Source organism: Delphinapterus leucas, chromosome 9, assembly GCF_059928025.1.
Source record: "Delphinapterus leucas isolate spDelLeu-1000000601 "Yukka" chromosome 9, BTC_Dleu_Yukka2, whole genome shotgun sequence".
NCBI classification, from domain to species: Eukaryota; Metazoa; Chordata; class Mammalia; order Artiodactyla; family Monodontidae; genus Delphinapterus; species Delphinapterus leucas.
The window spans coordinates 23,929,445-23,944,574 of record NC_143137.1 but is presented as its reverse complement, the minus strand read 5'-3'; the positions used below and the strand labels follow the sequence as shown (position 1 = coordinate 23,944,574).

At 42.2% G+C, this 15,130-nt stretch overlaps 1 protein-coding gene across 2 annotated transcripts in view; it reads left to right on the top strand.

The window, feature by feature from the left end:
* SND1 (staphylococcal nuclease and tudor domain containing 1) overlaps window positions 1-15,130 on the top strand; it is a 418,829-nt gene that overhangs the window by 258,656 nt on the left and 145,043 nt on the right. For both annotated transcript variants that reach the window (XM_089917436.1, XM_022581894.3), the window contains one exon: window positions 11,929-12,070. In XM_089917436.1, the coding sequence (XP_089773562.1) occupies window positions 11,929-12,070 (142 nt within the window). The remainder of the gene's footprint in view (window positions 1-11,928; window positions 12,071-15,130) is intronic.

Sequence of the window (15,130 nt, the reverse complement as noted above, 5' to 3'; positions counted from 1 at the left end):
AGGCCCTTTCTCTTCTTCCTGGCAATTTTCCCTTTTGATCCTCACTGCCTTCTCATCATGCCTTACTTCAGCATTTACACAATCACTTATTATCATGATTTTGTACTTGTTGATATATTGATTGGTAACCCGTCTCAGTTGACATATGTGCAGTGGTTTTCCTGAATAGTTGATAAACTCCTGAGAAAATGGGATCTTTTTTGTATCTCTTCACAGAGCCTGATTTAGATTTGATCTGCCAGGAGATGACCTAAACAGTATGAAATTGTGTTTGAACGAATGTGACCCTAGATCTTAGATGTACCGTTAACTGTGCTGGTTAGTAACTAGAAGTGGGTAGAAGGATACAACAGGAAGGATGCCTGTTTTCTAGCATATGGCAGCAGTACGGAGTACATGATTAGTAGCATGAGCCCCAGTATCAGATAAGCCAAGTTTAAGTCCTGGCTCGATTGCTTATTAATTTGTCACCTTGAGGTTATTTAACATCTCTGTGCCATGGTTTTCTCATCTGTAACATGAAGGTAATAATGGCCCTTATTACCTCATTAGGTTGTGGTGTACTTGAATGAGTTAATACATCCAAACTATTTAGAACAGTTGACATGGTTCATATGGTGGTGGTGGTGGTTATTAAATGGCTGAGCGTCCTGCCTAGCCTACAGAAAGTCCTCTAAAATGACCCATCATCCTCATCAGTAGTATTTGTATTGCAAACTTTTTATCCAAGTCCCGAACCATACTCCTTCTCTCCTGAGTTCTTTTACTGCCCCATTATCTCTCCTTGACATTTAACATATGCTATCTGGCTTGTGTTTTAGATGCATTTGTCATGTTGAGTCATGAATGAATGATCAAACAATTAGTATTTATCAAAAGCTTATTATATTCCAGGCACAGTGCTGGGTGTTGAGGATAGAATATTAAACTGTACAGGTGTAGTCCTTCTAGGTCATACACAATTCGGTCTCTAATTACAGCTGTGATAGAAGTATAGAGACCTGTGAGAGTGTATCTTCACAGCCTACCCCTTCTCCCGTGTGCTCAGAGACCATCTTTTAAGTGATTTTAAAATGAGGCCTAAAGGAGGAGTTAGTTGGAGGTCTTGTTCAATTGATAGGCTAGATCCTTAGAATCTCACATTTAGAACCTCAGTACAATATCCATATGCAAATACATCATATCAAAGTTGTAAAGTCACTGGTTGGAGGCAGGGTTAAATCTGTAGTTTTCCTTAGGAAGAATTAGAATTCCCAAATATATGCCAAAAGACGACAATTCTAACAACTTTAAAGTTATTTTTCTTTAAGGGTAGTTTCTTTATTGTTTAGCCTATCATTGCACATTTTTCATGTATGTGTGGAATTCTGGGTACTTTTTATTAAATCTGTTTCTGAGCCCAACCATGGCGCTCTTTACATCGTGCTGCTGGCTTTACTAGGAACACATTTTTCTTATTCGTGCGTCATGCTAATGTGTGATTTTTGTTTGTATTTCTAACTAATGTCGACACTCCTTTTTGGCTCTGAACCATAATTATCTAAGTTAAACTTTTATTCCTTAGGAAAAGAGCTGCTTAGTTTGCTGTCTTCAGTGCCATAAAGCTCTGTGCTTTAGATGATGTTTTTGAAGGAATCACGGAGCACGTTTCACATGCAATTTTAGGTCGGGATGTTTTCCGAATCAGTGTCCAGACTTCATTACAGTGTCCATAATATTTATTTGTCTCAAAATATGTGGAACAATTATGAAGAACTAATTCACTCAAGAGAATGTTGACTCTTGGCTCAAAAAAAAAAAAAACTGGAGAGAGTTATCTGACCTGAATAATTTGCAAGTTTATCTGGGCAAAACTGAATCAGCCCTGAATATTAATGTATTTTCTTCTTTTAAAAACAAAAACTTGGGGACTTCCCTGGTGGCGCAGTGGATAAGACTCTGCGCTCCCAATGCAGGGGATCCAGGTTCAGTCCCTGATCAGGGAACTAGATCCCACATGCATGCCGCAACTAAGGAGCCCACCTGCCACAGCTAAGGCCCGGCACAACCAAATAAATAAATAAAATAAAAACAAAAACGTACACAGTTCTTAGCACAAGTTTTCTGTCAAAATTTTTGTTTTTAAATGCATTGAATATCAATAAGCCAAAGGAAGAAAATCATCTCTACTAGTACTACCAGAAATTTTTCAATAAGAATACATCTGTTCACCAAAATGTGGGGTTGTTTTCTTTTTTCATTTTCTCTCCTCCCCCCTCTCTTTTTTAAGTGATGAAAGGTTTTTTCAGAACAGAGACTTTCTTTCATTCTTAATGGTACAGTCAGTGCGTAGAACAGTGACACATAATAGGTGCTTAATTCCTTTTTCCACATGAATATTCCTCTTTTACCTCACTTTTAATGTCTACCTAGTATTGTGTCTTATGTATTGTTGGATATTTAGTTTATTTGGAATATTTTTTCCTTTCTCTCTCTCTCTCTCTCTCTCTCTCTCTCTCTCTCTCTCTCTCTCTCTCTCACACACACACACACACACACACACACACACAAACATTGGTTCCTTAGCTAAATCATAGTCTGTAGTTATTTTCTTAGAACAATTTCATAAAGCAGAAACTTAGACCAAAGGATAGCATGACATGTTTTAGCATGATCATTATTTACCTATAAATCTTTATTGAGTAAAATGATTAGATTTTAGTTTTATGCATTTGTTATTCTTAAACACTGACCACCTTTTGTCTTAATTAATAATTTCTACCATACTGGATATCCTTTTTGTCTGTTTCAAAAAGTTGAACTTAACCTTGCAAATTTTAAAATTATTTTCGTTAGCACTTTAAAAATGTAAATATTAACTCCTTCAAAATGCTTTTTACTTAATTTATTGGACCTAAATTGGTATGTCTGCAAGCAAAGCTGAATGTTCACAGTACTTTTAGGGGATGTTGAAATTATTTTAATCATGTAACCTTTATTTAACATTTATTTTCATTTTTTATTGCATGTCATAGATTGCTTGGTTTTTTGTGTTTTTTTCCTCCTCCATCCTTTTCTGAAGTTGTGTGTTCTTGTCTCAGTTGGGGCAGAGTTTAGCATGGCATCAATTTCCTTGCCTCTGAGTTCTTGATTTGCCCATGAAATGAAAACTTGTGCTTTGTCAGACCATCGTTTAAATTCTTTACTCTGCACGTATTATTTTAATTATATCTTTCAAGCCATTTTGTGGTTCTGTAATAAATCCTCACCTCTTGCATATAGAGACCTTAGAAGTGATAAAAATCGATCTAAAATTTTTAAAGAAAAAATTGTACTTCAGACCTGTATGTTACTTTTTTTTTTTTTTTTTTTTTGCGGTACGCGGGCCTCTCAACACTGTGGCCTCTCCCGTTGCGGAGCCCAGGCTCCGGACGCGCAGGCTCAGCGGCCATGGCTCACGGGCCCAGCCACTCCGCGGCATGTGGGATCTTCCCGGACCGGGGCACGAACCCGTGTCCCCTGCATCGGCAGGCGGACTCTCAACCACTGCGCCACCAGGGACGCCCCAAACCTGTATGTTACTTTTTAATCATAGCCTTGTAATTGATAATCCAGAGTTAACAGATGCTGGTTGAGTGCTTTGTTCCCTATTCTCACTGTCACATACAGGTATAAGCTATGTTTTTAGACCATTCTCACGTCCTTTTTCTGGTAACGTACGAGATGTTTATTGTGGTATTCCTATAATAATTTATTGTCCTTTTTTCTTAGAAAAGTAACAGCAGACTTGTTAAAAATTTAAATGGCCTTTTTTCACATCCCCATTGATTGTGTTTATCTTTACCAATTTAAAATAGGAATGCTATCTTTAACTATTTTCTTATCAATGTAATTGTCTGTGATATAAATTGGTTTTTCTACAATTCGGATAAATTACATGTTTTTTGAGAAATAATTAACCTGAAAATAATTGGAAGGTATGCCTTCCAGTGCGTTTAAGCTCCCTTTTAAACTTTTTTTTTGTTATAAATTGGTAATTTTAGACCACTGTCTCTTATGTCCATATTCTTGAGCAGTTATAATTAAGTTTCACAGTAAAATGTTTTCTTCATATAACTAAGCAGCCAGTGGTATCAGAAATATAGTGTATTGCTGTGCTCGTAGATAATGAAAAGAATTTGTGTGTTGATTCAATGTTCCCATGAATAGGATAGTCTTTCGCCCGAATAAAATCTACAAAATCTACAAAAGCAATCCTATATTTACTTAACTGACCCAAGATAAGACATTTTCTCCATGAAAAAATAGTGGGGGTTTTTTTTGTTTTTTTGTTTTTTTTAAGGAAAAGGTTGTAAGGAGGAAGATTTTTATGGAGGAAGGCATGGATTCAGGAAATACAACCTAGGAAAGGATGTGAAGGGAATTTCCAGGGTCGGCCCAGGGCATCTGCTGTGTAGCAGGCCCCACGGGTTACCATTTATGCAGAGGTCAATAGGCAGATGGGAGCGCTCCAGGGAGGGCTGTAATTTAAAAAGTCATGATTTTAGAAACGCTGAATATCAGTTTAACCAAGAATTGTAATAGTAATCTGTTGGAGAGCTAGAGTCTGTAGAAATGGGAATAGGGACAGTTTGGGATGAAATAGTGGATGGGAAGAAGGTGGAGTTTATTTGTGAACACCACAAATCATGAGCCATAACTTTGAGACAGTTGAGTGGAATGGCAGACCTGAGGAGGGATGTGGCTTGGCCTGCCTTGGTCATCCACGCTAAAGAAAGAGGACTGAAGAAAGGAAGAGAGCAGACTGTAAGAGCTGATACCTCATCCTAAGTAGATACAGATTTACATCTGCTCTCTTTATCTGAGACACAGATACACCACCATCTGCACTTTCTATACTAAACTTATAAGTAGACTTTTTTTTTCTTGTCTTAGAGAATAAACGAAGGGCATTGTATTTCCTGTTGGTGATAAAATGCAGATTTTTCCCACTCAGAGGCTGTAACTGCATTTCTAAAGGTTAAATTGAATAGTTCTCACAGCATAATTTCAGCTGGTTAAATTTGGGAAACTGAAAGTCATTTGATAAAAGAATAATCTCTGAGCCTGTACAGAATTTTCATTTGATTGGGAATTGGGTATTATTTTATTCACATTAATCCGGATCACAGAATGATTTTATTTCAAGGTAGAAAAGAAATGTCAATAGGCGTATGTACTTAGTAGTACTCTCTTCATTATTTGATGAGAATGTTTCCTCTGTATAGCCAACTGAGGGATGACATCATGCTTTCTCTTAGCCATTGCCTAAGAATTGATACTTTCTTATGGTGCTTTTGGGAAATGGCTAAGATTTTTTTTTTTCTACGCTCTTCTAACCCCTTGCTTTCTCATCCAAACTATTTTCTGCTTAAAATTTTTTTTTTTTTTTTTGCAGTACGCGGGCCTCTCACTGCTGTGGTCTTTCCCGTTGCGGAGCACAGGCTCCGGACGCGCAGGCTCAGCGGCCATGGCTCATGGGCCCAGCCGCTCCGCGGCATGAGGGATCCTCCCAGACCGGGGCACGAACCCATGTCCCCTGCATTGGCAGGCGGACTCTCAACCACTGCGCCACCAGGGAAGCCCTTCTTGTTTATTTTTAAATTTAGGTGTAACTTATGGAGTTTTGATAAACAGGTATACACAAAGCCATCACCAAAGCCAAGAAAAGAGGCTTTCATCATCCCCCACAATGCTTCCGTCCCCTCTGGAGTCAACCCCCAGCCCTTCCCCTGATCTATGGCAACCACTGATCTGCTTTCTGTCCTTAGAGTTTAACTTTTGTAAGACTGTCGTAGAAATGGAGTCGTGTATTTGAGATCCATCCGCGTTGTTGCCTACTTCCTCTTTATTGTAGAGTAGTATTCTGTCATGTGAGTGGACTACAGTTTTGTTTATCCAGAGCCCTGTTGAGGGAGATTTCAGGTACGTCCAGCTTGGAGTGATGGCAGATGAAGGCCAGGCCGTATTCTGGGGCCGCTCTAATCTCTGTGACAGGATTTGACTTGCTCTTAGCTGGACTGCCACGATTGTTGGGATGCTGCTTTGCATGTTTTCGTTCTAAACACATGATTGTGCTTCTCTTCTTAACATTTGCCGAGTCCTGCTTTCTTTTCTCAGTGTTGTACCTCATGGAACAGAGCTAGATGGTGGGCAAGACCAACCAAATAAAAATACTCATAGACACCTGTCTTTTGCAGGGCTCTAGAGGTCAGGCGCATCCTCAACGTTTCAAGTCTGATGGCGGAGGAATTTTCCCCTCCATGTTGGGGACACAAAGGACATGGCCAACAGCTTTCTTCTTACAGTGTGGGAAGCACACCACACTGGCTCCCTCTGCCCTTTGGTCTCTGCTTTTTAAGGCTGTCCTCCCTTAATAATTGGTAAAGAAGTAGAAGCAGGGAAGAAAACTGAAGGTCATGTTCTCTGAGTGTTCTCCCGATTAGAATGCAGCCTCCCAAGTTTAGGGCTTTCTTCCAACCTAGGACTCCTGCAAATGTCCTCTTGCTTCATGCTCCCAGGAATGGAGCCCGGAGCTTGAAACATGATTTCTCCTACTTTCTGACGTGTTGGAGCCTGAGTGAGGTGCTGTGCCAGCTAACTAAACACTGTGAGAAACTGTAAACCACAGACGACACTTGAAAGATTATTGATGGCCCAGCTTCAGCACCTGTTTTTTTCTCATGGTTTGTTTCTTTATAATTTTTTTTTCCCAGAGTGGTTTTCTCTAGGGCGCTCTCCTGTGTTCACTTCATTCCTGTTAAACTTGCGCCTCACTGATGTTTACACCCTCTACCAGTCCCGTTTACAGACATTTCACCACGAAACATTGATAACCAGCCAGGGAAGGGGAGCTTCAGATGTTTAAGTGCTTTGCGGTAATGTTGGAGCTGGGCCTATTCCCAAGTATCTCCTCTCAGGGCCCCATTTATGTCAAGAGATTATCTTGCTGTGCAGCTCGTTCCTCAAAGAGAATCATAAACTCATTGTGTGAATTGGAATCTCACATGGGGCCAATAGAGCCCCGTGGTCGGGAAGGAGGAAGAGTGTGCGGTGATGGATGACTTTTTCGCCTTTCTGGTCAGGGATGTAGTTACGATTTGTCTTCCACATAGTTGCAGAGGTAATTCACCTGGTCTGGAGAGCCCTGACAAGATAGATACCTATGATGATGAATTACCACAATACAGCTTAAAATAACAGAGTGTGTTTGCTTCAGTATCCTTAGCCATAAGTTCTGATTTCCATGTTCTCTTTTTCTCTCTGCATCTGTCCTCGTGTACACATAGACTTTGCTGCTTCAATATTAAGATTGGTTGGACCCAAACAGCATTGTGCTCTGGAGTCCTTGAGCCTCAGGTCAGTCCTATAGATACAGGATTGTCAGCTCTTTTAGGGGAGAAACGCTCCTGGTTTGCTGGAGTGGGCAGTTCAGGCCGCAGCTATACCTGCAGGAAGCTTCATCACGTTTGATGGGCCTCTTTCGAGTTCAGTTTCTCAAGTGCTTGTGGAGTTGAATACCCCCATGGTACCATTGTAAGCTCTGCATGTATTTGGTTTTAGTTCTTTTTCCTATGATGTTAATCAAAGAGTGATTGTGATGATGGGAACTAATTAGTGAGCTTCATCATTAACAGTTCCCATTTGAGACTTGCACATGATAATCCTGAATGGTTAATTGTTAACTAATAAGTTTACTGATTCCCATTTCCCTGTGCTGTTCTGTGTGCCATGAGGTTTGCCTCTCACCAGTCCTAACCACGTTAATGCCTACTGTATGGCTATTTTCAATGGAAAAATCATAGAATTCACTTTGCTAACATCTAGTGTAAACGGACAGCCGAAATCCCGGTTCCAGAATTCAGAGGACTTTGATTTATGTAAGTTCTGCTCTTCAAGGATGCAGGGGACCTAGCTGTGTAAGTAGTGTTCTTGTGGACCTCTGTCCTGTGCCTGCCATATAAGGATTCTGCTTTCCTTGTTCTCTTTCCCACCCCACTCCCATTCACAACTTTCCCACTCTCCCAAACTTGGTAATTCATTGCATTCAGTTATTTCAAACGTGTGTTTGCTTACACAGGAGGGTACTTTGTAGAGGTAAGTTGCAGTCTCACTGCTGTAGGGATTTTTTTTTATAGGCATTGACACATGCACCCACATTTACAAGAAGTTTAGCCTGACCATCCAGAAGTGAGGGCAGAGTAGGAGTGTATGATTAAGGTGTCTTTATAACCTTTTCCACTCCCTAAGGATCATCCTGCTTTTCTTCAGCGTCCTTCAAAACCCTGCTCCTGTAAGTTTGAAGTATAGATATTCACATTCTTTGAAATGAAGTCACCCCAGGCATGTTTGTTACATCATTACTTTCTCAATTTCAAGGTGCATTGAGGAGGCGGAAACATTCCTTAAAGAGATGCCATCCACAATAGCAGGTTAAATGTAGCTAATACAACCTTAAATTAGCTTTTCTAGGAGCACAGGTAATGTGAAAAGTGCCAGTGCAACAAAGAGCACTTATCTGCTCAGCACTGCAGTTACTTCTTGATTATTTACACCAGTGGAGGGGAATGTTAGTACAGAAAACAAAACTGTAGCTCATTTATCTACATGGATTCTCAAAGCCTTGAGACTGTGTAACTCAGCTATGACAACTATGGCCAATAGATTCCCAGACCTCATGTAAACCGGCCACAGCATGGGAAAGCCGAGGATGAGGACTTCGCAGCTGGACTTCTAAGCAGAAATATTTGCTATTTAATAGTCTTACCTTGCAGTGAGCACCCTAAGTCTCAGTGTTGTTATCTCTTTAAATTTGAGGCCTTTAATCTTTGTTTTTAAAAATGTGTTTGGAGTTATAAGGAAATCTGTCACTTCACTAAGTCTTAGAAGGTCCTGCTTTGCATTATTGGAAGAAAATTTTAAATGTCGTGTTAATGACATGCTTTGAACTTGATCACTTGGCTGCCCTTGAGATCCACCTGGCATCTTCAACCCCTCAGTAGGGCCTAAACTGGACTCCCTTATACTGGTTCTCATAGTCATGCTTTCTCTTATTTACCTATAGCTGTAACCTTAGAAATGAGTATTGGAATCTAGCACGTTGCTATACTTTCACAGGCTCTTTGGAAGGCAAGTCATTTAGCCATAGCATTTAGTCCATTTTCTAATAATCAAAATTCCTTAAAAAAAAAAATTCCATAGCTAAATTAGCAGAGAATGACTTACAGCTACATCACCTGAGGGAACTTGTCAGTCTGCCTTGCCAGTCTTTTCTTTTGAGCCACTGAAACAAATATTAAAGGTTTCAAGAATTTTTGGATTGAAAAGGAATTTGCCAAGCAAAGGAACAGCTTGAGATGACAAGGAAAGACAGACACCATTGCCTGCCTGTGACTGAGATTTGAAAGAGTTGATACCTTTTGGTGATTACATTCAATTTAATTGGCTTTATAAGAATTTTTTATTTCTAAAACTCTACCACCTTGGACAAGATTTCCATCTTTTCCTTTAACAGGTGGTCCACGGGCATATCACCTGCTCCAGGCCTTTGGAGCATTTGCCTCAAGAGGATGGGGAGCTCCATGTCTTGTCTTACAGTTTTGCCTCTGGAAAGAGACATGGCCAATTGTGGTGGGCTTTTAAAATTTGCTTTCATGCCTTCGATTGTCACAGTTGGCTTTCACTTCTAATCTTTGTCATAATCGATGGCATGTCACATTCTCTTTGCTGTCCTCCTGTGTATTTCTGGAATAGGACTAAGTTGTAGGTTGAGACTTAGGAGGAGTGAGGAACATCCATTGGTTTATTTTTATCTATCTGTCTGTCTCTCTGTCTATGTGTCTTACATAGCTAATAGTAGGGCCCCTTCGTTTCTCCTTGATTCTCTGAGTAAGTATGTCTCTTGATAAACTAAGTAATCATTTAGCGAAATAGGAGAATCTGCTGCATTAAAGGTGTACCTGTGCATGTGCTGTTTTATTCCTGTAAGCATCTTTTTCTCAGGTAATTACGTCCAGGAGACAGTGATGAGCAAATGTCTATTTCTGAAAAATATAGATTACTGCAGTCTTGAGGGAAGGCCTTCTCTTTAGAGACCTTAAGTTGCCTAATGATTTGTGATAATCAATTTGATAATTGTTGACTTATTGGCTCAGCTCAGGAATAATGTCCCAGATTTATTCTAGTATGGCAAGAGGATTTTAATCAGGTAGTAGTGCCTTCTTTCCCATGGAGCATTTGTCTTGCTTGGCTGTTCTGGACTTCAGCCAACTGCTAGAAAGGCATTTTCCCACTGTGTGTGGATAGTAGAATGCGTATTTGTTTAAGTGTTCAGTGGGGGAGTTTCCAACCCACTAAAGCTCATTGTTACCTTACCTTTTACCAATGTGCCCTTAGAAACACTGAGAATGGATGACTGCCTCTCCTTTTCTCTGGGAATCTGTTTGAAGGGAAGGATGAATCTCATTACTATAAATATTGTTTTCATCCCAGCCTACCTCACTGCTTCTGAATTAGAGGAGCCCCTTTGGCTGCTGTGAAGATGCTCAAATACTTGATGGCTTGTTAAATTTTCATTATCTGATGTGCATGAATTTAGGTGCAATAGCTCTGCCGCTCAGAGTTAGGAAGGAAGAGCTTGGCGAGTGCAGACGGCTTATGTCATCCGAGTCAGGAAAGTGTGCAGAGCTTGCTGTCCTCAGAGGGAGTTTGCCAGTGGGCTGGCTGCGCTGAAAACCTCCTGAATTCATCCAGTGACTAGTCCCCCAGCACGCGCCGTGTGATACTTCGATGCTTGCTTACTCTGTCATCTGTTTAATTAGCTTGAGAGACTGAAAGGACTTGATGGCTCTTAGCTCCTCCAAAGCTGAGAGCTCTGAGGTTCAGAAGGTCCACGATTTGGCACTCTTGAGGGTGGAATGCATGCAGTTTGTGTTGATGTGTGAAAAAAGTTTAAAAAGCCCTGTGCAGTTTCATGTGTTTTTATTGTTCCTGTAATTATTTGCGCTGACATGATGCAGTATTTACTGGTCCCTGTGGTTCACATCCTGCTGTTGCAGATTTCCCAGGCTGGGAACAGGAGCAGTGTGCCCCAGGTCCTGGCTCATCCCTCAAAAGCGTGGGGAGCAGGGCTTGCGGTATCGGTGCCCAAAGAAGGCTGCGCTCTCCTCCTTGTTAGGAAAACATAGCCTATTAAAGTTTGAAGATGAACTGTTTTGGGTTTTCTGGGAAAGGGCTTTAGGGGCTGTATCAGGAGCCGGGTGTCACAGGTTTTTTTTGTTCGTTTGTTTGGGGGTTTTTTAATGAAAATTAAAGGTTAGATTAATCTCCAAAGAAGGTGAGTATTGGTCTTCTCCCGTCGATTTTATGTAGAAGGAAGAAGAGCTCTTTTTCCTATTCCAGAGGAGTGAAATTCTCATTTCAGGCCACAGTCCTAACCTTTTTTTTTTTTTTTTTGCGGTACGCGAGGCTCTCACTGTTGTGGCCTCTCCCGTTGCGGAGCACAGGCTCCGGACGCGGAGGCTCAGCGGCCATGGCTCACGGGCCCAGCCACTCCGCGGCATGTGGGATCTTCCTGGACCGGGGCATGAACCCGTGTCCCCTGCATCGGCAGGCAGACTCTCAACCACTGCGCCACGAGGGAAGCCCCGTCCTAATTTTTATATCCACTTTAGTAATTGAACAGAGGGGAGAAGAGAGTGAGAATGTTCTGGAAGCTTTCGATTAACTATATTTCTCCTATGAAAGTCACATCGGTATCTTGTTTTTGTCCTGGTTTCAGAAATGTCTGATATTCTAGGGTTTTTCGCCCAGCTTCCTGTGGTCTGCCAGACTTTTTGCCCTAGACCAGAGAGAAAGAAACATTTACCTAGATTCCATTACTTTTCTAACGATTCTTCTTTTCTCCCCCAGGACACCCAAAAAGCAAAGCAGTTTCTGCCCTTCCTTCAGCGGGCAGGTCGTTCTGAAGCCGTGGTGGAGTATGTGTTCAGTGGGTCTCGTCTCAAGCTGTATTTGCCAAAGGAAACTTGCCTTATCACCTTCTTGCTTGCAGGTAAGTCTTCTGTGTTATGTGTTGTTCTGAAAATTCTTCTTGGAGCTCGGAAGTCATCCCTGGAGGTCACATGCCCTCCTTTCTACAGGACTTGGAGCCCATGTAGGTCCTTCAGCCTCTAATTGAGATGTGAACACAGAGTTCCTAGGTTTGATCCTGCTGTTACTGCAGACCCAGCACTGGTCCTGTCCTGCTTCTCATTCCCGCCAACCACAGGACGTAGGAGTGCAGGACAGCTAACAAGACAGCCCGTATCCTCACACAGCCTGAGTGAAGGGAATTCCAGACATAGGAAAACATTAATGATGGAGTGCTCACCGTTGGTGTTGCCCATTTGGGATGGACCGCCCTGCTGTGTTAGTCATGGGCAAGGCCACAGAGGCGCCGAGACACTCTGCCCTTGTAGCTCCACAGGCAGTGCCACTTGTGCTCTTTTATTCTTTTCAAGTGTCCTTAGGATCCAAATCCTTTATGAAACCCCAGATGTGACATTACCTTCACAAGCCCCTGCGTCCCTGGTATTTCCCTCTTGCACTAAGGGTGCCATGCCAGGGCAAGCCTTCGTCCTTTACTTTGCTGACTGACTGTCCATCTTTCTTATCCTGTCTTATCTAGTAACATTTCACAGGCCAGCAAGTCTGTGTGTGAACTGTGCTCTTTGAGAAATTTACATGTGTGCATTCAAGGAGCAGACCGTTTCATTTCTTCCCTGCCGGCAGACAAGAAAGTTATTTATTTCCATCAGTACTTCGCAGTTGTGGTCTTTGAGGGAGAGGGTCACCCCACCCCGATATACATTCCCAAAGATTGTATTCCATTGTGTTTACCCACTGCACGCCACCTCCTCTGAGGCCAGCCTGTTGCCTCAGCACTACTTCTGTTGAATCCTGGGGTAGAATTTGCCATGGGGGAAGAGAACTGGGGGCCATGTTTGCCATCCCCTGCCAGATCGCCTCAGCCTTGCTCTCCTCGAAGGCACTGACGGTTTCTTCCCCATAAGGGTCTCCCTCAGGCCCCAACTAAATGGATTGTTAAGTGCGATTAGTCACTCACCTAGCAGAAAGCCGTGAAGCTCACTGTTGCTGCCTGGCCCTCACTGCTCCGCGAGGCTCCTGAGCTCTCTTAAGAGGTTACTGATCACTGCCCAGCTCTGCAGGCTTTCTGCAGCTCAGGGGCAGCTCTAGAGAAGAAAGGCCGCAAGAAGTCCATACCTCGCCGAGGGGCTGTGCCCTCGTGTCTGCGAATATGAGTTGTAAGTAAACTGAGGGGCAGAGTGGCAGTGTGTGTGAGTCCTTTCATGGAGCCATTTGTGCCCTTTCTCTTAAGATTTCTGTAGCGGAGTAGTTTCTTAGCAGTGAATTCTTGTTACAGGGTTTGAGGTATATATTCAACTCATTCTTTGCTCTCTGCCTGCAAAACAAAAGCATCCTTCTGGCAGAGCTTTATCCCAGAGGTGTGAAAGAGAAACAGTATTATTCTTTCCTGGAAACCTGGCTGCAGATCTGTAGGGGAAAGAAAACATTGAAGTTCTGGCTTCCAAACTTAAAACCACCTCAATGGAGCCGGCTCAGAGCTTTAAACCTGTCTTGCCTGGAGTTTTCCTGCAGAACCCTTCTGGTGGTACCTTGCTGAAACACAAGCAGCCTGATCACTCAACTCGGCATCAGCTGGTTCCTCTGTGTACTTGGCATTAATCTAAGCTTAGCAATTCAAAAGGCATTGCTTGAGTTAACTTACACTGTGAAAGATAGATTACAGAAGCAAATTCCTGGTAGAAACATAAGCTTTTCCATTTTTCTCCTGCCGTACTCTATGCAGTTGTATTATGCATCTTCTGATTCTTTAGAAACCTGGCAGGGATACAGGACATTGAAAAGCTGGAAAAGAAAGCCGGCCTCGGTTTGAATCATGGCTCTGCTCTGTACAAGCAGGGGACTTTAGGGAGGTTTGTTTTTTTGGGGGTTTTGTTTTGTTTTTTTGACTCTCTTCAAACGTTAGTTTACACATCAGTTAACTGGAGAAAGTTTCTTGCCGCTCAGGATGTATAAAGGTTTAGAGCAAGCCTGCCATAAAGTAGATCATCAATAAATGTTTCCTTCCTGTTCCTCTCACAAAGACTTAGTGAATTCATAACTAGAGCTTTCCTTAACTCTGTATAGAATGGCACAGTTGTGCAGTATGTGTGCACGTACCTGTGGCTCTACCACGGAGACTTTGACCTCCCCATTAATTCAAGTAAATCAAGAGAAGGAACTAGGAGCTGTCCTAGCCTCCTCCTGACTAAGCAAAATGCTCACTAAAAGAAAAGCTACTGGCTTTCCTCTTTGAGTCTGGAGCAAGGAACTCTGCATCCTGGTAAGACACCGTCCTAGGTCTTAAGCGCTAGAGGGAAGACAGATACATGAACAAACTGTAGTGTTGGGTGTTAGGTGAGAAAATAGAATTATTTACAATGCACAGAAGTAGCACAGAGAAGAGAATGGTTGGTTAGGTGGAGATCAGGGATTGTGTATCTGAGCTGTGTTTTAAAGGACAAATAGGAGTTTGCAATGTTGTAAGGACAGGACGGGAGGGGAGGAAGAGAGGGATATTCTAGATAGAGGTACCAGCAGGTATACAAAGATGCAGAGGTACAATGCATTCTGATGTGTCCAGGAAACCATGAATCCTTTGGTATTGGTGGGGTATAAAGAGTCAAGAGTGGGGTAAGGCTGGAAACACAGATGGAAGCTAGTCTTCTGTGGAATATACTGTGGCCCCTCAGAGGCGCTCAAGGTATCAGGGGTGTGTCATGCTCACACTTGTGTTAAGAAAGTTTATTTTGGTAGATACATTGGTATACGTGAGGCTGGAGGCTGGGAGAGTGGTTAAGAAGCAAGAGGGATAGAGGCCCGAAATCTGGTGATGGAGGAGAGGAGAGATTGGAAGAGTATTTAAGAGGAAGACTTCCTAATTCAAGGAATGACTGAGGTTTTTTGGTCAAGGATGGGGGATGACATTGAGTATGGGAAAGAAAGTAAACAGGTCCAAGGCTTGAGTTATTGGGCAGATTTTGATGTC